This window comes from Mesocricetus auratus, unplaced genomic scaffold (assembly GCF_017639785.1).
Source record: "Mesocricetus auratus isolate SY011 unplaced genomic scaffold, BCM_Maur_2.0 Super-Scaffold_6730, whole genome shotgun sequence".
In the NCBI taxonomy this organism is placed as follows: domain Eukaryota; kingdom Metazoa; phylum Chordata; class Mammalia; order Rodentia; family Cricetidae; genus Mesocricetus; species Mesocricetus auratus.
The window spans coordinates 72945606-72969801 of record NW_024429184.1 but is presented as its reverse complement, the minus strand read 5'-3'; the positions used below and the strand labels follow the sequence as shown (position 1 = coordinate 72969801).

The window sequence follows — 24196 nt, the reverse complement described above, 5'->3', positions numbered from 1 at the left end:
ATTTTTCATTGTAATCATTTATGTCACTGCTTAGATTTATGCCTAGGTATTTTATTCTTCTTGAGGTTGCTGTTCTTCTGATATAGTTTTCTGTGGGTTCATTACTGATGCATAGAAGCCACATGTTTTTGTATTTTGATGCTGAATCTTGCTTCTTTGCTGAATTTGTCTAGAGCACATGTCTTTTAGTAGAGTCTTCAGGGTCTTGTACATGTACAGTTGTGTCATCTGCAAATAGGTTAATAAGATGTCTTCCTTCCTATTTGTTTAATATTTTTGGCCTCTTACATTATTTCTCTGAATAATATACAAGCAATAGATATACAATATTAATAGAGAGAGTGACATTCCATGCCTTCCTTTTTATTTAGAATAAATGCTTTCAGTATTTCTCTACGTAGTGTGTTGCTGGCTATGTGTTTGCATATATGATATATGTCCACATATACTCACATATGCAATTATATGTATGTTATTCAGTCTTTATTATGCTAGAGTTTGATTATTCTACTTATAGCTCCTTAAAAGATATACCATAAAAGTCTCTTAAATTCTTGTCAAAGGTATTTTCTTCTTTTGTTTACATGATCATGTAAATTTTGTCTTAGAGTCTATTCATATGCTATATTATATTTAAGTGATTTATGAACCAGCAATTCATCTCTGAAATGAAACCAACATCATCATATTTTATTGTGTCTCTGAGTCTAGTTTGACTATACTTTGTTCATAATTTTGGTTTTTGAGAGCATTGATCTATAGTTATATATTTTAGTTGTGCTCTTTGTTGGTGATTTTGATTTTTGAGACTATTGCCTATAGCTATAATATTTAGCTGTGCCTTTACTCAGTTTTGGTGTCAGAATAATTGTTGCTTATGAAATGATTTGAGGAGTGCTCATTTCATTCAAGTTTTATCGAATAGCTTAAGAAAAATTGTTATTCCCTAAAGTCTGGGAAAAGTAACTGCTGAATCTGTCCGGTCTTGGATTTTTTTTGTCAGAAAACTTTTATTGTCTTATTTTTATCATTAATGGCTATTATCATTTTATATCATTATCATTCAATTTGGGTGGGTCATATATATCTAGAAATTTACCCATTTTTTCTAGATAAGAATATACATTTCCAAAATAATCCCTACTGATTTCTGTAGTTCCATTGTACCACATGTAGTAGTTCTATTTGTTTCATTCATAATGTCTACGATTCCCTTCGGCACTATTTCATTAATTTTAGCTCAGTCTTTATTATTTCTTTCCTTGTGTTGATTTCAGGTTTGCCTAGTTCTCGTTTTTGTGAAGCCCTGAGGTGACTCATTAGGTTATTTATGAAATATTTCTCTGGGTTTTCAAAATGTCTCATCTATAAACTTCTTTTTAGAATTGCCTCTGCTCTTTGCTTAAGAGTTTGATATGTTTCCACTTTCATTTCATTCTAGGAGATAGTCACCATTTTATTTTCAATAAGTCATATGTCTATAACTGTAGGTTTATTCCTGAAATCAACTATTGAGTCTTGCTTCTTAATCAAATCATCCCATGTATCTTTAAATTGGAAAATGAAATCCATTTACAAAAAGGGTTATTATAACTGATTGGTGATTACTACTACTACTACTACTACTACTACTATTTTATTAATGTTTGATTCTTCCTTTGCTCTCAATGGCTTATTTATTTTCTGACTTAAATTTGTTTCCGTACTCCCAAATTTCATTTACTTTACTTTCCTGTGTATATGATCTCCTTAAGTGTGTTTGGAAGCTATCTCCTGATCATGAACTGCTTTGGATTGTGCTTGGCTTGTATTTATTTCTTCCTTAATCTTGAAGGTAACATTGCTGGGATAGTCATCTAGGTTGGCAGAGTTTTTTGTTTTTATTTATTTACTTTCCCCAAGGATTTCTAGTGTGTGATTCTATGGTCTCTAGTTCTTTTGAGCTTGTGTTGAGAAATCTGTTATTCTGATAAGTTGCCTTTATTAATGAGTTAGTACTTTTTTTTTTTTGCAGGTTTCAATTGTCAGTCTTTGTCTTGTAATCCTCATATTTTAACCTCAGCATGTGACAGAGAGTTCTTTTACTCATTGTGTCCATTTAAACCTGTACATTTTGGAGCTGTAATTCTTTCCATATACTTCTCCAAATTAAATTAAATTTTTTTCATAGCAATGTACTGAATTTATTTTCTATGCTTTCAGTTTATACCTTGCCACATTCTATATCTAAAGTGGACCTGGAGTTTTAATTGTGTTGCATGTTCTGCTCATAACTTTCTTGTTGTTGTTGTTATCAGTACTGTGTATTCTAGCTCATTAATCTTGTCTCCAGGACCTGAGATATTCTGTTTCACCTGATATAATCAAATGATGAGACACTAATTGAGATTTACAAATTTATCTTCTTCAGTTTTTCATTTTCAATATTTGTTTTTTTAATAATTAGATCTCTTTTTATTGAACTCATTCATTTCTCATATTTTCTTCCTTGTTTGCTTTTGATGTATTCTTATAAATTCACTGCTCCTTAAAATAATCATGTTTTGAATTCTTTATTTAGTGTTCTTTTCACTTTAACATTTTTGAAATCACTGACTAGAGAATTGTGAGTTTATGAAGTCTTGTTCTCCTTTTAATATTTATTGTATTTATTTGATATGTGTCTTCTACAGTTTTATGTGGACGTCTCTTTTCAGGTAACAGCTTTCTCTGGCTACTATCTCCTGAGATATTGACTTTATGTTTCCAGTTGGGGATTTTACTGTATACCTGCTATGTATTCAATATATATAAACATGATAGTATTGCTTTTTTTGCAGGTTTCACAAGAAAAGAAGACTTGTAATATATCAGGCAGATGTTCTGTGGATGGTGCCACCTATAGGATGTACCCCTGTAATTACTCCTCTTTTTATCAATCATTCATGCTTTGAAAGGATGTGTGCTGCACTCCCTCTTACATGTGGTGTCCACGCACTTCCTGTTGCCTCTTTCTGCCCTTGTTGTAGGGGCAGAATTCCAGGAATGGGTCATCAGAATTTCCATGTTCTTGCTATATCTGTTTGGAGCCCAGTCGTTGACTTGGAGTTTTTTTTTTGTTTTTGTTTTTGTCTCCCCTGCCCTTTGATCCAAGGCTATTGGTTAGTGGCAAGACATCTACACTGCTGACATTTGTCATTCCAATTTTATGTAGAAAGGAGAACCAATATCAGAAACAAGTAGTAAGAAATTAAGTGTCAATGATCCCATCTAGAACTATAACCAACATAGCAGGAATTATAGGAGAAGATATAACCAAAACATCTCAAATATATCAAAAAACAAATAAATAGGAGAGAAGAAAATTACTAAAAAGAAAGAAGATTTAAAGTGAAAACTGTGCTGCCTCTTTCTGTCCCTTTGATTCCATAAAGCATTCTTCTACCCTTTAGGAAGAGACCCAGAGGGAGCAGAGCCTCCAATGAAGTCAGAAGAAACATAATGAGAATCAAAACAAGATGATAGCAAGCTAGATCATACGTATATAGAGACATAGAAAGATACATACACAGACATATAGGTGATAGAAATTTGTTATTAGGAAAGGAAAAGAGACGAGAAAGAAGAGGATAATAAAATATATAGAAAATGATTAAAGAAAAACATATACACACAACATCAGTGAGTAAAAACATTGCATCAATTTTTAAAATAATAAGAAAATATTGTCTTGCTGGGTAGTTGTGAGGGCATGTGTGAATGTTTGGTGCCTCTACCTCAGTCAGTCTGCACTTCCTTCTTGGGCCATGTGCCTCTGGAAGTGTGCAAGGCTGGGCTCTTCATCTTCCCCTTTGTATGTTGTTCACCAGTCAGTCAGTGAAAATGACCAGCCTTGTTGGAATCTGGTTGGAATTGCTTTAATTTTTTCTGCTCCCAATTAAAAAGTAGCAAGGGATCAAATTCTCTAGGCTGGGATTTTCTCTGAAAATGTCATCTCAGTTGTTTCCCAGTGCTGTGTTTACTTGCATCCTTCTAATTAGATGCCACACTCCCAGGTGATGTCTTGAAGTCCACAGGAAGCATCATGCCATACTGGGTAAAAGTGAGGCCATCTGTATGCTTAGCATCTCTCTGACTATGGTTTCTGAGGCTAAGGCTCTGAAGACCTCTGTGCACTCCCTTGCTGGAATCTCAAGTCAGCAGTCTGAAAGGGAATCTAAACTCTATTCTCCTCTGTGTCTCCAAATGAAATCCCATGGGATGTGTTTCCAGTGATCTCATTTCTGTCATGTTTCACTGGGCCAAGCCAAATTATCTAGTAGATGCTGATTATGTGGTATGACCATATGTCTGAGTTCCAAGGGAAAGAAAACACAAGAACTTGTTTCCCAAAGCAGCACATGCAATTAGTACCGTCTCAAGATCGCTGTTACAGTTCTCACCCTTACCTCCAGCTGACATTTGAGAAATCGGTGTTGCCTTGTCATGAGAGTCAGTGCCCTGTACAGTCCAGGAATGGTTCACTCCAAATTGCTCTCTTCAGCATCTTTGCCATGTTTTTCTGGTGGTGGCTCCCACTCTCTCTTTTGTTACCTATCCACTATGCTACCCTACCTAACTTCAGTGTACTCAGTTCTGTAGAGTCTTCTGTCCATCTGTTCCATAACCACAGTTTCTAGGTTTCTCAAGTCTCTGTTCATAGTCAAACCTCAGTGTCTCCTCAGTCTCCAATTGCTTTCTGAGAAGTTGCTGCCTACCGCTAACCTGCCATCTTAACTTTTATACTTCGTAACATGTTTAACATTTTCATTACATATATTCCTGGTGCATAGTGCTCTGTTACACAAAGATATTTTCATGCATATATTTAGTATACCCCCATAGTCCCACCCACCCCTTTCCCCATGCCCTGCCCCTTCATCTGTTCTGCTTTGTAAAGGATTTTCCCTGACTGTGGAGCTGATGGTGGGACAGCAGAGAAGAAGACAGCAAGAGTGGAAGAAGGTGGAGATCCAGGTGACTGATCATGTGAATCAAGTCAGAGTATGACCAAGAAGGACAGGAAGGGGGCCAGATAAGATATATTTTGAAAGTGGAATCTGAAGTATTTTTGGCAGATTAGCCATGGGGATCTAAGGAGAAATCACAGCTGAGGTGGACTGTCTTTTTGTCTTGAGAATAAAGCTCAGCTGAAAGGAGAAAGAAGGAACATATGGGGAGATCTTAGTTCAGCTCTGGACAATTTCAAGGCTGAGGTTTCTACTGAGCATCTAAGTGAAAATGCAAAGAAAGCACAGTGTTCAGACAGTGCCTCCGGCTTGCAGACGCACAGGAGTCACCAACATACAGGAGCTATTTTCACTGTACTGTTCCATCAAGTTATTGAGAAAGCAAGAGTCTATAAAGAAGACTTTGTGCACTGGTCTCATTTAAAATAGTGGAAATGAAGGAGCATTAGCAGAAGTATAGAATTAGAAAAAAGAAAAGCAATTGAAACAGAAAAAAAGGCAGGTGTGTGGTGAAGAAGAGATTTCATCAAGAAAAGAATGGTATCCTATGTCAAATGCACCGATCCTCATGAGGGCTCTGGAGAACACACCACCCGTGACTTTAGAAGACCGTGCCTGGGGAATAGCTGTGCATCATGTTTCTGAGTGCATGCAAGGGAGGATGGGTGACAGAGAAGAAAGCAAGCATAGAACATTTTTCCAAAAACAAACAAACAAAAACAAAAAAACCTTCAAAAACAGCAAGGGTGGCTAGATCAAAACTGGGAATCAGAATAAGTGGGTACTGACGCCTGCAGGTGGCAAAGAAAATGATGTAACTTATGGGCTCTGTTCTGATGCTTTTCATTTTTGCTCAGTGAAATGAGGGTGAGGAAGAGAAAGAAGACGTCTAGGGTTTAAGAGAAAAACAACCATTTCGGTAAGTGGAATCTGAATAGATTAAGGAGATGTGGTGAGCTCACAAATAGCCTCAGATTCCACCTTGGGTTAACAGTCAAGGATCTAAAAGGTGTTTAGTTAAGAACAGCTGTGCCTCAGCCCAGCAGGTGTGCATGACTATACAGGCTCAGACCTGAAGAGTGGAGAGCAGACTTTAACGTGTGTGTGTGTGTGTGTGTGTGTGTGTGTGTGTGTGTGTGTGTGTAGTCTTTTGTCAATCAGGAGGCACTTCACAGATGAAAATGTATTTAAACAGTGCTAAGCATAAGATTAAGTGTTCGATTTGTAATGTGTAAGTAGAAAGGGTAAAGCAAACACAAGACTCCAGATTCAAGTGGACTTTCTGGAATGAGCTGACTATAGAAGAGGGACTAATCAAAGCAGGATGCTTAAAGCTGAGACTATGAAGCTGCAGAGTGATGATGGGGTTAGGTTATAACAATAGTGATGCATTTTATGCTTGAGTCACTGAAGAAAAGGTCACATTTCTGATGGACCAGGAATCTGTGTTGGTTCTGAGGCAAGTGGTGGTATCACTGTGTTTGAAGGCCTACTTTTAGAAGAAGTTAAATATCCATACAAAAGGATTAGTTAAACCTGAAGTCATAGGTAGAAGAAATGGGGGAACATCACAGAAATAATGTACTGGGAATGACATGGACATATTCCTTTATACTTTTGAATATGACCCTGACATGACTGAGTTCCAGGGATCAGCATCCAGAGATAGCCACTTTAGAAAGAATGAGAATCAGGGCAGGGAGCTTAAATACCATGACCAAGAAAAATTCTGTGTCTGCACTATGTCCATCTGTTTTGACAGGTGCAGTAATTATGATTGAGTAGGTGAAATTAACAAGTAATTCTGAGATATGATTGCTAGATCTATGGGATTAGAGTCTGTAGAGAACAATAGTGCATGCAAAGCCCAGCAATATTCACGATCATATCTAATCCTCATATCAATCCTGTGTATTAAGTAATTTGGCATGATTATGGGACCAGCAATTAGCAGTCTGGATGTGAAAAACTCACTCTGACCTTTCTACATATACTCCTCCTGCTAGCTATGGGTCTCCATTACTTTTCAGAGATGCACAGTGTAACTTCAAAGAGACTCTAAGTGGTTTTGAATAAATATACTAATAAGCAAACCATTACCAGTTATTTCTTTTCAGAATCTCACAGAAAAGTCTCACAATTCCTATGTTTCCATGGGAACACTTGTCAGCACAGAATGTAGCATTCGTCCTGTCATGGAATGTTCTCTCTAGAAATTCATGCATTCACTTCCCTAATATTTATTGAGCAAATAGTCTGTGCAAGTATTGTTCTGGGGACAGAGGATACCATCTAACAGGAACCTCCCAGTTCTACAGGAAGTGTCTGCTTACTGTTGATAGCAAACACCTCCACTGCTCCACAGAGCTTTCTGAGCTTGGTACAATTTAACTTTGCCTTTGTCCAAAAATAAAAATACACTCTATCTCTGAGGACTTAGTTACCTAAGAGATCATTGGTCTCCCTGATGGTTTGGCACAAAGCATGCTCAGCCATAAAGCCCTGGAGATGGAATCTTAGATCAGGACTCTAGAGAGAAAGAACCAGGGTATTTTCCAAAAGGAACTTCTATTCAAAACGGCCCGGTGTTGAAGCTGGATTTTAAAATGCTAGACCCTAAGTGGAATAGGGCTGTGCTGTCCTCCCCAATCACCACCCGTCTTTTCCTAGAAAAGTTAGTATACCATGTACCATATAACCACTTACTTATGTGCCTCATGAATACAAACTCTCCTTCCAGGATGTGAGGCAAAGATCAAGTCGCAGAAGCTCTGGGCACTAGTGTTTGAGGACAACTAACTCTGCATCCATTGCTTGAGAAGAGCTCCCTTTGGTGGGGCTGGTGTTAAAACAGCAGTTCTGTAGCATGTGGTGTTGGCATGTCAGTGAGGATTGCTGCGTGCTGAGAAATCCCTGTACCTTCACTGCTTGATGCCAAGATCGCCATGAATTCGTGCAAACTCACCTGCTGCTGCCCTAGGGTGCAGGCAGGCTCCGGGGAATGCTAAGCTTTATCTCCAGGTCCCTGAAGATGTCCCTTCCTAGCTGCAGCACAGGTTGCCCACACACACACACACACACAGAATGTGTGAGTCACACTGCAATTTAAGAATTACCCTCTTTGTCCCTTATATTTGCAAAAACTGAGATAAACCAAAGCACAGGTTTTCTTGGTTTAAAAAAAGTAAAGGAAATCCCATATTTTATTGGGATTTGAAGATTAAAAAAAAACCTGCAACACGTGTTGTTCTTGCATTCTCTCGGAAGATAGACTAAATTCGAGACATTTCTGTAATTATGAGACCACACAGCGAGTCTGTACGTTTATAGTTTAAGGGAAGGTTAAAGGAAGGTAATTCAGTTTTGGAATAAGAGAAGTGGCACCAGCTTTGCGATCTTCCACTCCCCGCCTAGGGCGGGGCCGGCCCTTGTTTTCCCTGGTTGCTAGCAGTGTCCCTCCGCCCGCCGACACTCACTAAGCAGCCGCCAGGGGTGCTGCGTTTCCCACCTGCGGCTAAGAGTGGCCCCACCTCCTAGTCTGCCTAGTTCTGGTTGCCTCTGACTCCTTAAGCACGCGGGGTGTGGGCACTGGCCATCTGAGAGGGGTAGGTCCTGAGGGCCTTCGCATCTCCCCAGTCTGGGTGGGGTTTGGCAATACTCGATCCCTGGGGCTGCCCTCTCCTTACCCCGAGGGCACGCCCTCCGCTGCCAGCTTTGCTCTGGGTGTTCCAGCCCTGCAGGTTCTCTACCTCCCTGGATCTCCAAAGCCTGGCACGCCCACTATCGCTGCCAGTATCGGAGCCATAGCTTCCTAGTTACAGCACTCTGTTCCACCCTCGCGGGCGCTAGCGGCACACCACAACCCGGCCAGGTGCCCGAGTTCCCGGTGCAGCACAAAGAGGCCTGCGCTTCTCCAGCCCTCGCCGCTACCACGCCCGCTCGCGTCCACCGGCCCCTGCCCTCGGTGGTGGCCCGACTCGGAGACTCCACCACTCTGCCAGCTCTGTCCCCCACCCCCACAGCGTCGGTCAAATCGACCCAGCGCTCTCTGAAATCCCACGAGCCCGGGCCTCCAACTGCCTCTCTGCTGCCCTCCGCGTCCAGCACTGGCCAGCAAGCCCCCATCCCCCTTCCCCCCGCCGCCCGCCGCTCCCCTCTGTCCCGGCCCCTCCTCCGGGGCCCTCCTTCTTCTCGCCCCTCCCCAGCCAGGGTGGGAGCGGCGGCAGCTGGAAGGGAAGGGATGAGGTCATCCTCTCCCTCGGAGTCAGCTGGTGGAGGAGAGGCTGCGGGAGGAGGGAGCGCGCGCGAGGGGAGGAGAGGAATGTGCAGGTCCGAGGAGCGCCGCGGCGGCCGCTGCTGCTCCTGCTGCTGGCGGCCGCGGCGGCTCGTGCTGCAGCCGCGGGGCTGGGACGGCGCGGAGCGCGGGCGGCTGGCAGGGGCGCGCGCGGGCCGGCGCGAGCAGCTGGGCTCGGCGCAGGCAGCCAGGCGGCGCTCCTGCGGGCCCCGAACGTGCGGCTAGCCGGGCCCAGCGCCCAGCCCCGCGGGCGGCGGCGGGCGATCGGGCGGGCACAGGAGCAGGAGCGGGAGAGCGGAGCGGCCAGGAGGGAAGCCGGGGCGAAGGGAGAAGGTGGCGGGAGGAGGAGACAGCAGGGACAGGTGTCAGATAAAGGAGGGCTCTTCTCCACTGCTGAGGCATCATGGCCGCTAAGTCAGACGGGAGGCTGAAGATGAAGAAGAGCAGCGACGTGGCGTTCACCCCGCTGCAGAACTCGGACAATTCGGGCTCGGTGCAAGGACTGGCTCCTGGCTTGCCGTCGGGGCCCGGAGCTGAGGATGTAGAAGCGGCTGGGGGCGGCTGCTGCCCGGACGGCGGCGGCTGCTCGCGCTGCTGCTGTTGCTGCGCGGGGAGCGGTGGCTCGGCGGGCTCGGGCGGCTCTGGCGGCGGCGGCCCGGGCAGCGGGGCGGGCTCGGCGGCGCTGTGCCTGCGCTTGGGAAGGGAGCAGCGGCGCTACTCGCTGTGGGACTGCCTCTGGATCCTGGCCGCCGTGGCCGTGTACTTCGCGGACGTGGGAACGGACATCTGGCTCGCCGTGGACTACTACCTGCGCGGCCAGCGCTGGTGGTTTGGGCTCACGCTCTTCTTCGTGGTGCTGGGCTCGCTCTCTGTGCAAGTGTTCAGTTTCCGCTGGTTTGTGCACGATTTCAGCACCGAGGACAGCGCCACGACTATGGCCTCCAGCAGCCAGCAGCCTGCACCCGATTGCAAGACGGTGGTCAGTGGTGGGTCTGCAGCCGGGGAAGGCGAGACTCGCCCTTCTACGCCGCAGAGGCAAGCATCCAACGCCAGTAAGAGCAACATCGCCGCCACCAACAGCGGCAGCAACAGCAACGAGGCCACCCGGACCAGCGGCAAACACAGGTCTGCGTCCTGCTCCTTCTGCATCTGGCTCCTGCAGTCACTCATCCACATCTTGCAGCTCGGGCAAATCTGGAGGTACTGTATCAAGAATGGGGGTGGAGGGAGACTACTGCTGCTTCCTATGTGCACTGTGCTCTGATTTTGCATGAAATCGTCCAAGATGACTGTCATAGTGAGCCTAGTCACTCTTTGGTTTTTTTGGTTTTTTTTTTTCTTTTCTAAAGTGCTCCCCCCCCAGCTTAGGTTAGGTGAGGAAAGAGAAACCAGGGATGGGCATGGACATGTTTGTGGTCTCTCATGCACCCCATCTTCTTGAAGCTTTTCTGTATATGCTACAACTTCTTCCCAGATTGTAGACACACCATTTCATTAGTAGAGGATTCCTGTCACACTTTCTAAAAATCATTTTCTCTTATCTCCAATTTGTGGTGGATTGCACTTTGTAGACTTCCCTTTGTTCTGGGTGATAGGATTACTAATTCCAGTTAAATAGGAATTGTTAATACTCAAAGGAACCCACACCTCAATGATAACTGCTAAAGAAGTACTGTGCTCAAAATAGTGCTAATAAATATTTGATTTGTCATATATATAACATGAATCAATATATATGTATATCATTTTATGTATTGGGTGTGTGTGTGCATGCGCAAGCACACTCCTGCATGTGTGTGTACAAGTGATCAGGCTTTAGGACACCCTAACTCATATAGAATACTTTTTGATTATCTTGTAGTATCTAGGAGTCTACTTTTGCCTGTAACTGAGAAAGGGGTAGTAAGCACATTGGGTAAACTTTAATTGCACTTGGAATTTTCATTGGTTGATTTGCTGCTTATCACTCCATCTACCAAGTCTCTTTACATAGTTATCCTTCCACTTATAAACTGAAGTACAAGACTAAACTAGTTGGGGGAGATCCCTCAGACATCACTGCAAAGTCATAGGAATGTAGTGTAACAATGTGCACAAAAATCTGTTCTTTTGACTTTTATGTGTTTAGAATTTTGGAAAGCAATGTTTAACACACAAAAGCATGTGTTGAAGAATATAGAGGCTAATACCCTCCATATTCCTTGGTTTTAAAATGACTTAGTAAGTATGTACTGCAGTCGGTGGAAACTTCCTCCCAAGTGGGCTGATACTGGTCAGTAGTTTGCACTTTCACCTGTAGTTGTTATGATGACAGGCATTGTAAGTCATTGGCATGGTGAAGTATCCCATGATAAAACAGGTCAGGGCATTTGCAGAATACATTCACAAACTTCTTTTCCTTTCTGGTGAACAGTAGGGTGCTCATCTGAGTACAGCAAGTGAAATAATTCCATTGCACTTATTAGGATCAATATTTGTAAAACAGGGTGAGCATGACCATAGATAGTGATATCTTGCCTTAGAAAATATTTAGAGAAGATACTTTCTGGAAAAGAATGGTATGTTTTCAGACAAATTGTTGTGGAAATATCTCAAACACAAGGAGACTTTCTAAAACACCCATTATCAGTGTCAGCTCTACTGCTCACAGAAGACTATTGGAAGACCCAGAGTAGTTATTCTTCTTCAATATGAGTAAGAACTAGAAGGCTTATTTAATTGCTGAAATTATTTTATTGGCGGCTTGAATTACAAGATTAGCAATTTTAGCAACATGGTATAGAAAGCTTACCAACCTATTTGGTAACTTGTAGAAACTTTATAAAAGATTTTTGAAATCACTTCTCTTTTAATTATCTGTACATCGATAATGCAAACACTTCTTAGTTATATTCACCGAAAAGCTGTGCATGTCTCCTCAGATTGATATTTTCTGAAAAACAAGTGGTGTCAAACTCAGTGAACTGAAGAGTAATTTTAATTGCAGTGTTTATTAGACTTTCCAATCTAAGCATTTTCCCAATTGAAAAGAATGCCCCATTTCTTCAGGAAATTATTATACTCAGAAAGTGAGAAGTAGGAAAACATATGGAACAAAATACCACAGCGAGACAATAGCCACTGGGTCAGTGGGTCTAACAGAAGAGCCACAAGAGGGCAAGGGACAAAGGGTAAGACTAAAAGCAGAAAGGGATTATCAGGCTGTCAGACACGTGCACTAATTGGCTCAAGCCTTGGATGAAAACACGGTTCCATTTTTGTTAAGCAGCCCTACAAAAATATTCCTGAGAGATATTGTTGTTTGTTTTGGTAATAGGCTTGTCAGGGTGGAACTGTTCTTTTTGGAAATACCATGTCTTTTTCATCCTGGCAAAATGAAGGACTCACTGTGGAAATCTCAATTGTTACTTGACTGATAAATGCCTGAGGAATCCCATGATAATCTGGTAGAACCATGATCTAAAGCAACTATCTTTATTTCCTTAAAACATGCTTTTGAATTATTTGACATAAGTAGAGAACTTTAAAGAAAGATAATGATCGTGCAATTTAACACTCAGATACTTTCTGATATGTTCCAATTTTCATTGGAATAGAACTTTAGTGCGTGGAGTGTACCTTTTATAATAAGTGGTAAAAAGGACTCAGCTAAGTTTATTGTATTAGAAATGGTGTAATATGTTAGACCAATGTAGATCCTTAAGTTAGAAGTATCCCTTGACCTCCTCCAGCTCTACTTTTCAATGAATTCTACCCCAATACTGCAGTAACCCAGAGTACAGGGTGGTTTAAATCTCCAAGGTCATTATTCATGTTTTAACCTACCACTGTCTCGAAGAAGATAGATTTTTATCAAGGTTGCTAATTTTTCTTTGCATTGCCTTGAAATTGTAGTTATTTTAGGAAAGCATAAGACTCTAAAATCTTTCTGTAGATAAAATATTTAAAAATAACATCCTTGTGTTTGTTTGTTCTAAAATAAGCCATTTGAAACTCTGTGATCAAAATTTGCATGTGTTATACATGCATAATGAATACAACTGCTAAAAGCAATGATACATGTTCATTTTAATTAAAGTTTACTAATGGGAAATTAATGGACTCTGTTAAAGTCATAGGAGGTGGTGCTGAGAAGAAGCCACGCAGAATAATGAAGTGAGCTTTTGCTAATACGTGGAAAGAGCAACCATGAGTTTAAGGCACTGTGCCTGCAAGTGAAGGGGAACATGATTCTCTACTACTCTCTTTATATAATTCCAGAATGACTAACAATTCAACTCATCCAGTGAGAATCATGATGGCACAACCATTAACTATGCCTGTGGTAAGGTGGTCTGCAAGAAAAGTTATTCTATGATTGGGTAAAAACAATGATGGTAATGTTATCAAGAAACTTAAAATTATTACCTTTTAATTTCCCAAGTTGCAGTAAAGTGGAAGGGAATGGTTAGTTGCCCTCTTTATAAGAAAACTAGCTTAGAATAAGGAAGTGTTTTCCAGGGTCACCCTGATACTGAATCTTGTGTCTAGCATTCAGAACTAGGTTTGTCTTACTCTAAAGTTCATGTTCACCATGGATCATTGACTAACTCCCTGTGCCCACTTGAATGATAATGATAAAAATGTGCAAAAATAAAAAATTTCTGCACTAAGATTGGCAAGGGAGTTGCAGTACAGATCAGTGGAGGAATCTCCCTGGTGGGCAAATATCAGATAAGGGCAGACTACTCCTGCTCACACGTCCAAGTCCAGCACTGCTCCTGCTATCTTACTTGGTTGTTCCATTAAGTTTGGCTACACAGCATGATCGTGTGGTGACCTTTCTGATTAGCTCATACAATGTATGTGAATACGCAAAAAGCACTTGTAAATAATTTTGTCCTAGAGATAAGGAATACATAGGAAGCAGAACCCAAGTCATACTGTAAACTTCTAAAATATGTGCTTTACAGATTCAGCATTAGTCCTGAATCCTGATATGGCTCACACAATATTGGTTCCTTTTGCTGGTTCCTTGAATGACTATTTTTCTGTCTTATTCATATTCCTTCTTTGTGCATATTTATTATTTAATTCATTCAACCTCTATTTAGTACCTACTATGTGCAATGCACTGTTTTAGGTACTAGTTTTCCTAAGATGAATTAAATGTACACCTTGGAATTTGCTCTCTCATGAGGAAGACAGAATATATACAGATAACATCAAAATAAGGCTAAGTCCTGTGATAGAAATTCAAACAACCTTGATGGTTCATATAGGTCAGGAGATGTCTGTATAAAAGTTTAAGTGATTAGAAAACATTATGATTCACTTTATAGCCTTGAGTCTAACAAAGCATAAATGCTAGGGGGCAAAAAGTGAACAGGATACACTGTGTGTACCCAAACACAGGGCTGAGAGAGAGTAGCTAGAGAAAAGCCTGAATGATTCTTTGTACTAGACAATGAAAAGGAATGAGATTTTACTCTAAAGTCAAGGAGGAGCTTTGGAATGATTATAAAGGATACTGGTTTGCAAAAGTGTTACAAACTTGTTTTATTCAAAGCAAATTTTCACAGCTGAAAGTCTCAGAAGAGATGTCACTATTTCCTCTGATTCAACAGTGTCTCTTCCATTCATGAACTACATAGACATCACAGGGCTTGGTTTGGGTATTATTGAAATATGTAAATAAACCCAATACAATAGTTATTTCTTTGAGAAACAGACTGTTTCATTCTACCTATACAAAATGCAAAAGAAAATTCTGTACCAAAATGTATTTGTGTGATTTATTTTTTGTTTTTACAAAAGCTTTCCCCTAGAATATGGTGAGCTTTACCATATATAATTTACATTTCCTGGTCTGTATTTATTTATTTATTTGCTTGTTTGTCTTTGAAGACAGAGTTTCTCTATGTAGCTTTGGAGCCTGTCCTGGAACTAGCTCTGTAGACCAGACTGACCTCGAATTCACATAGATGCACCTGCCTCTGCCTCCCAAGTACTGTGATTAAAGGCATGCACCACCACTGATTGGCTACATTTTCTGATCTGTTAGGAGAAAGTTTGATAGTAGTTTAAAATCCCTAAAATCTTGTTCTATTTTTCATTTGATTCTCAACTAATGTTTGATGGAGCACTTCCATTTTGCATACATGGAAATTGAAACAAGTCTTGTAAATGTTATCCTTTATAGGTCACATGGTTTTGTGCACATCCTTGGATATAATTTAATATTCCTAGTTAAGGGATAGAAGCAAGTAAAAAATGGCTGACAAAGCTGAGGGTGATACAGTATGGAGAAGAGAAGTAAGAACATCTGAGGATGCTCTGATGAGAGGTGAAAAATTGTGATGGAAAGAGACCTTGCAGTTTCATGGAGACACTCTGGCAAAATGAGTACAACCAGATAATGATGTTACTTCACTGATAGTACTTTTGAATCTATATCAGTAAAACAAAAACAGAAAAACAAGAGAATGGGAGAAATGAAAAGAGAATTTCATTGGAATTGTTTACTCTAACATACCTATGAATCAGCAGTGACTGTCTTATTAGGGTACCTCAGCAGTGAAAACAGAGCTAGTTAGAGACAATGTTGAGACACTTTGACTTCCAGTGGAGGGGTGTGGTGGAAGATTGTCTTCCAGACCTGTGCTTTCGTAACCATTTTTATCGTTATAGTCAGCTCCAAATGTAGCAGACTAACTTCCACTTTCCATGGGTAAATGAAGGAGAAGGACTTTTCCTAAAATACAGCAAATTCGCTGCTTTATAAGCTATCAGTTTGTGGAATTGATCTCTTTCCTGGAGCACCTCAAATCCCTACAGTAGTTCTGAGTAATTCCTGAGTTAGTTAATAGTTATAAATTCACACACAATCAGAGAACTCCCTATGCATTTACTTGCATTTCTGTATGAGTTGGAATAATTTACACATAAACCACATGATGGATATATCTATGTCACATCATTTCGGTAACTAAAGGAAAGTCCAAAATTGTTTCCATTTCCTTGAACTGTGAGCTATATTTGTTTCATGAGAGTGAAAATCTTGTATTTATTACATAAGCACCTCAAATATCTTAACATGGTGATTGAATATAATATAGCACTTATGTAAGTGTATATACCCACAATTTTGAACATTATTCATTAATGTTCAAATTAATTGTTCATTAATGTAGTAACTTTGAAAGTTTTTGATCAGTTACTCACAAAAAGATTCTTTTGGGGGTTTGAGAGATGGCTTGGTAGTTAAGGGCACTGGCTGCTCTTGCAGAGGACGTGGGTTAAATTACAAGCATCCACATGACAGCTCATAGCTGTCTGTAACTGCAATCTCAGGGGATCTGACATCCTCTTCTGACCTCTACTGGCATCAGTCATGCATGCAGTGCCCAAACATACATGCAGGGAACATACTCATCACATAAAATACAATGAACAGTTCTTTTTCAAAAAAGATTTAATTATTTATTATGTATACAGTATTCTGTTTGCCTGTATCCCTGCAGGCCAGAAGAGAGCACCAGCTCTCATTACAGATGGTTGTGAGCCATCATGTGGTTTCTGGGAATTGAACTCAGGACCTATGAAAGAGCAGTCAGTGCTCATAACTACTGAGCTATCTCTCCACTCCCACAGTGAATAAATCTTTGAAAATTCTCATTGTCTAGATTTCCAATGCATTTGCTATTAAATTTTTTGTATTTTACAGTCTAAAAGGAACCAGATACTCTATAAGTCTAAATAACACAAATGACCATTTAGCTGTGCAATGGCTTGTCTTTACATGCTTACTAGCTAATCAGATTAACCATTTCTTTGACTTGTTTTACAGTCATGTGGACTACTAATGGGACCTTGGGATTTAGGACAGGATTTGTCGTTCTATAGTGTGAAGTGTGAGTTATCATTGAGGGCCATTCATGAGAAAGTACTTGTTAGTACAGAGTTTACAGTTTTGATGAGTTGTGAGATCATGTTCAATGTTTATCAGCTTTCCTTGATATATTTGCTCAGAATACTTCATGAATCTGACCACCCTTACAAAGACCTTATTCCAGGAATATGTCTCTGATACCTTTCTTGCCATAAAGCATCACATACTCACTGATCATGTCATGACCTGTGGGTAAAACCCAGGTATCTGGTTTCTAATGGTACAGTGCATTGGAAAAGGTGTGGCATTTTCTAGAAAGGATAGAAATGTCAGCCTACCTCTTTTTCATATTGCTAATCTTAGGGAAGGGGCCTAAGTTTCATTTTCATAGTCACTCTCTGAGGAAAAAAACACACATCTACAAGCCCAGATTACTGCTCCATTCTTGCTGATAGAACAGTGAGCATGGGAATCTTTGGGATCCATGTTTTTGTTTGCCTTATGTTTATTTAACTGATAATATGCCTCTATGTGGAATTAGCTGGGTGTTTTGAGGGAAGGCTTCAATCTCTTTTTCAAAATTTATAACCTTGTTACGATGAAGCATAATTTCATATGCACAATATGCATAGAGAAATGCTGATGGCAAAGGACTCCAAAGAAAGACTAAACAAAGAAATGGGTGATCTAAACTGACACTATTAGTTTTTCTTTAACTCCCAAGAAGACGGATAGATCTATAGTTAGATTGCCCCTGATGGTGATATTTAGAGATGCATTTATCCTTTTTAACTAAACTTGGCTTTGGATGAGATGGTTTAGCTTTGTATCCTGGGGCATGTGTAACCTGAGACATAGTACAGCATCCATAATGCCTTGAAGCTTAGATCTTTTTGTTCATACTTCTTATTCTAAGCTTCTTTCCAGGTGTAAAATTCTGATTCTGTTCTTGCTATAAGTCTTTTTGTGCCTGATACCCAGAGTGCATATACCAGGAAGTCCCATTTGGTTTTTTCAGGACCCCTGAGATAGACTCCTTTTCTTTCTGTAAGTCACAAGAGATTTACAGTGGTTTTTAAGGAGCTGATAGTAGCAGTGTGAGAACTATGGACTGATATGACTTACATGTGAAGGGGGACTCATAAACTATAATGCTCCTGACTTTATGTGCTTCTCAAATTCTAGTTCCAATCAAATAAAACCATTCCCATGAAAACACATACTTGAGTATTTGAAATGGGTGCTTAAAGTCCTATTTCCACCAATTTAAAAATATGTACCATACAGACTTGGGAATTCAAAATTACCATCAGCACATAGTGTGGACAGCGGGGGCCCTGTCATTAATAAATCAGAATCATGTTTCATAGCTTTGAAAGGATTGTCTGCAACACTAGTAAGAAGACCTTGTCGAAGCTCAGTTTGCTGTACAATTAAAAGAGTGTCATGGGTTATGCTGTTACTGATGATGTGAAGCTACATCCCCAGGCCTGTGCTGGGACATGTTGCCCTCTTCTAGGAAAGATCAGCGCTTTAGCCTTTCTTGAGGGGTAAGTACCCGGAATCCTGAATGTCAGAACAATTTCCAATTCCATGCCAACACTAGAGATTTGGAAAGTTGTAAAACATTTTAGCACCTATTTTAAAATTTTCTAAACCGAGTATTATGTCAAAGTATGTTCTATGTTCTGGTCTTTGTGGTTCATAAGTAGAGAATTTGAACTGGTTCCACTTCTTTTGTTCAATTTACACACATGCTGAATTTCTCTGCCAGGGGATTCCTCCGTACAAACACAACAGTGGGCAGTGTGTGGAGAGTGTGAGGATGAGTCAAGCAAAGTCACCCCCATGTAGAAAAGTGGAATAGACAGTGAGTATGCCTTGAAAAGCCTTTAGATGACTTTCGGTTGACTTCCCATAAACTATACTCTGTGTAAGAGGGACGGAGTTAGCTATCTGAGCTACAAATAGGAGAGATTTATGGTAAAACACAATTTGATTTCCCTTTTTCCTTTGAATCTTTGATAATAGTTATGAATACAGACTTCAGTTTGAGGCCCAGTTCTTTTCAGGTCTTCTGTCTACCTAGCAGCAGCGAGTAAATAATCAAAGCCAAGTGGGCAGTTGGAGCAAACTGGTCCCAAGGCAGTCAGTCTCCCATTGTGCCCGTCGTTAGTTCCTGGCACAGGCACTGTATCATTGTGACAGTGATAAGAAAGAGATGATCTTCAGGGAGGCAAGGGAAAGAATTTGGAATGGCTTCCTTTGTTTTAATAGACTTTCAGCTTGTTAATTAATTTCCTGTTTTGCAAAAGTAAAATTAATAACCATCATTTCAAAAATGTAGGTCAATTCAAAAAGGCTTCCCTCAAACAATTTATCACCATTGGAGCTACTATTGTAGCACAAATGAGAAGTGTGTCTTCCGGGACTTTACATTTCTAGGGGATGTACTACTATTAAAAGTGGAAGTTGCAAGTAACCTGCTGGGGTTTTTTGCTGTTAAAATGGTGGTTTGGTTTGAAACATATTCTAGACTTGAGAGAGTAGCCTGGCACAGACTGAGAGTGTACACATTAGTTGTGTCCTGATTTTTGAAAAACAATCAATAGCAACAGTTAACTAAAGTAATATCATTTACCTATGCTAAGTAGGGAGGCAGGAGCCTGGTATTTTATCAGATAAACATGTTCAAGTGCTTTAGATGACATCACTGAGTTTCAACCTCTGGTTTACCAATAGAAGCTATTCAGAGGTCCTGCTTCTATTAGCTGGAGAAAGACAAACATTAGCAATGAGAGAAATGAACAAAAACAGAGAGTTTTATTCCATGACTAGGTGAGTTTACAAATCTTAGAAACAGGAGTGGGGAAATGATAGTGAAGGCATCAATAAACTTCATTACCACCAAGCTCAAAGCAGAGTCATTAGCCTGGCCAAGTTCCTCTTAGATGAGTATGTTCTATTGTCAGAGAAGCAAGTTCAAGTTGTAAAGTGGCCAGGCTGATGAGATGGACTTGATACTGAGAGCACCAGTGAGTCTTCTGTCTGAGGTTCCCCAACTTGAGATTTTGTGTTATTAGAGCAAGGAAAGAAATCACCATTCAGAGGGTCCAGCCAGTAGCACACATCATTAGTGAAGAAAATACAGAACTAGGGTCAGATATCAACTTGTGGTAAAAGTTAAGTGGGCCTTAGTCAAAATGTTTGAAAGCAAAAGTGATTTAGATTTCACTTTTTAAAAATGGAATTCTGAATATATGTATACACACAATGAGTTACTTTAGGGAAAGGGCCCAAGTATAAACACAGATTTCATGGATATTCTCAATATGCCTTAGATACATGCCTGATTGTAATTTTATGCAGTATTTTGGAATAATTTTATTCATGAAGCCAATTTGATATACCTTGAAGCATCAGAGAAAAAATGTGTAACTCTCATAGACACTTGTCCTGGAGTTTTTGTCAACGTGACACAAGCTAGGGACACCACAGAAGAGGAAACCAAAGTTGAGGAATTGCTCCATCAGATTGGCCCATGGGTGTGTCTGTGGGGCATTGTCTCGATTGATTGTTTATATGGGAAGGCTCAGCCCAGCACTGGCAATGCTGCCACTGAGCAGGTGGTCCTGGTTGTATAAGACAGGAAGCTGAACAAGAGCCTAGCAGCAAGCCATTAAGCAGCACTCCTCCATGGCCTCTGCTTCAGTTCTGTCTGCCTTTGCTTCTTTCCTTGGCCTCTCCGGATGATAGCCTGCAGCCTGAGAGCTAAATAAACCCTTTCTTCCCAAGTAGTTTTTGATCAGAATGTTTTATCACTGCAACAGAGGCGCAAACTTGGACACTATCCATATGCAGAGGCTGAGGTTTCCACCTGTGTCAGGTCAGAGCTCAAAGAGTTTTAGAGTTTGGAGCACCCCACACTTAGACTTTGCAGGTGAAGCACCCTGACAGGCCGGAATGTGGTGTTAATAGGTCTTGGCCCACACATCCACCCACCCACCTTTTGCTAAACTACTATATTCCATTATTTCTCCTCTTCTTTATCCCTGAGGCTGATGACCAAGGTCCAGTGTATCTCCTTAAAACTCACTTTGGCAGAGCCGTCTGCTGCTGTTTCTGCCTGATTCAGATTCAGTCACCGGTCTCTCATCTTGTTTAATAAAGGGTCTTTCTGTACTGGAAATTGGTGCTTGCATGTGATCTGTACTTCATCCAGGTTGGAAAGGAGCAATTCGTGCTGCATGGGTCCCTCAGCCTTTAGTAGACATAGGCCAACAACATGTAAGACATGGCTTGTGCTTCAAAATGTATAGCTAAAGGGAGCTTGGTCTGATGATTGCTCTAATATATACCTTCATGATTAGACATGAAGAACAAGACCAGGACTGGTGGTTCATTTCTTAATCCCACTACAGTGAGGAGAGGTGGAGCCCCACACAAGTTCACACTTAACAATGTTGGTAACATACAAGGCTATGAAAACTCCCTTGACTAAATTACTACCTGGTCACTGTCATTGTTTTCCATGACTAGAACAAAAATAATTGACCAATAATGACCCTTTATTTATGAATCCACATGCATCTGCATAAAATTATAAGAAGAAAAATGTGTGAAAAGAATAACTCTCAAAATTTACTTGCTAAGGAATGAGTCTACTCCTCCTCTCCACTTGTCTTGACTACAACTAGAGCTGTGGCCTTGCTGTGATCATGAGCAGCATTGGGAGCTTCCCAGATGAAGGGAATCTCAGCTTCACCTTGGACATGATGAATGGAAACCTGCACTGTAAAAGGACCCTCCCTGGGTGATTAGTATACACAAGGAGATGAAAAAGCATAAGGTGCCAGCCACCCTGTTGTTTCAGAGAAGGGACCTCTCATATTAAGTGATCAGGAAAGTTGGAAATGGACTTTAACAGAAAACAGATGATCCAGACATTATAAGTGTTTCTGGCTCCAAAGTTAGCTCATTTAGCATGACAGTGAGAATTGTTGCTTAGGATCTAAGAGTTCTTCTTGAGTACATGTGTGTGTGATGTGTTTGATGGGGAGCATTCAATAGTTGCACATGGAGGTCAGAGGACAACTTTGTGGAGTTGGTTATGTTCTCCCAACTTTATATGACTTCCAGGGATTGAATGAAAGTCAACAGGCTTGTGATCACTGAGCCTTCTTTCCTGCCCTGTGTCTATACATTCCAATAAAATGATACCGATAATAGGACTTGTTACACATATATCTGTGTGTGTATCAGTTTTCTTATTAGCAGACTAGAGGGACTAGGGCCATACCAGAAATATTACTTTTCTAAGTACTTTTCCCCAGACTTCTTCAGGAAGCCTGTGTTGTTGCTGTCTTACCACTCTTGTTGCCAGAGTCCCCACCCTTTAGATGTTAGGATGTGACTGTTTAGTCCTCATTGGGAGAGCCACTGTTTATCAAGAAGGTTGTGGTAATGTCCCTAGGCAATGGACCACTGTGAGTTTTTAGTCAGTTAGCTACCATTGACACATGGTTCCCAATCACATAAAATGTACCTGCTTCCTACTGAGATCTGATCCAAATAGCAAACACATAGAGACTTTGAAGACTTGGTATAAAAAAGGGATAATAGATGTCCACTAATCATTTCACACTGATTACAGGTTAAATTCATGATGATTTAGGTGTATAGTGTTAAATAAAATTTGTGATTAAAATGAATTTCACTTGTTTAATGTGTGTGTGTGTGTGTGTGTGTACTAGTTCCTTGTGTACACTAAACATACAGTAAGTTACATGCCAAGCCCTCATTTTCCTTCTTTTACAGCATGGTTATTATATAAAATTACATGTGTGATTTACATTATGTTTCTATTAGACATTGTTAGGCTTGAGAATGTCAGAGCTTCTAGGGGAAGTCTAAAGTGAAGTGTTTCAAATAACTAGTAAGACTTTACTGGAAGTGACCAGGGAAAGGACCATGTGGTATTTCTCTCCTTGGGCAGATCAACAATGGACTTTACAAAATAGATTGCCTACTGTTGTATTATGATTCATTGGAGACAAAAATCCCTTCTATGTAGAAGCTTATTGTGCCTCCTACCTTTTTCCTGCTTACTGCCTAGTGGCATGGTGGGTTTCTTTGACATACAGTAAACATCATTTGGTGAGGACAATAAGGATGCTATTTTTGCAAGCACCACTGTATCTAACCCCATAAGATAAATTATTCTAAATCATCCAGCTTGTTATTCCCATCTAAAGAATACTCCCACTGAGGTCCAGAAAAGGACAGAGAGTTGCTAGGGTACACAGAGCTAATAAATATTGAATAGCTGTGACTACTGACAACATGTCAGCAAGCCTCAAGCCTCCCTCATAGGTTACTGTTCAGAGACAAATGCAAGGCAGTGAGTTGGAGAAATACATCGTCCCTCCCTTTCAGACCAGCCAGCTATGCTTATAACCTCAGGGAGTTTGCATTCACTGACATGAGTGGAAATGAGTCAAGACTTACTACATATTTTTCTCTGATAAGAGTAGGAGACACACAGAGACTTGGTGCTGCTATTATCTTCTACACTTTAAAATGAGAGAGTAGTGTCAGCTTAATTCTGATGTTCTTTGTAGCTCTACACTGAGCGCGGTGGTAGCGCACACCTTTAATCCCAGCACTCGGGAGGCAGAGGCAGGCGGATTTCTATGAGTTCGAGGCTGGGCTGGACCAACAGCCTCCAAAACAATACAGAGAAACCCTGTCTCATAAAAAAAGAAATTCTCATTATATACTTTATCAAATATTTACTCGGAGAAGCCTCTCTGTTTTATTGGTCTGAGTCTAAACTTTTTTTATAAACTGTGACTGACATTGATGTGATAGATCAAACAAAGTACAGGAACTATGGATCAGTTTGATTCTTAATGTCTCATGCTCACTTGATACCTACCGAGAAGAAAATATAGATTGTCTCCATTGAGAAACGTATCACTAAGAAGTACTAAGGAGGGGCTGGAATGATGGTCCAATCCCTAAGAGTGTTTACTGCTCTTCCAA

The 24196-nt window shown here is 40.7% G+C and overlaps 1 protein-coding gene across 1 annotated transcript in view; it reads left to right on the top strand.

Moving 5' to 3' along the window:
• Window positions 1–9461: 9461 nt before the first annotated feature.
• The window catches only part of Xkr4 (XK related 4), a 375247-nt gene continuing 360512 nt past the window's right edge, over window positions 9462–24196 (top strand). The window contains exon 1 of the mRNA XM_005085925.4: window positions 9462–10482. Coding sequence (XP_005085982.1) covers window positions 9686–10482 — 797 coding nt within the window. The 5' untranslated portion in view covers window positions 9462–9685. The remainder of the gene's footprint in view (window positions 10483–24196) is intronic.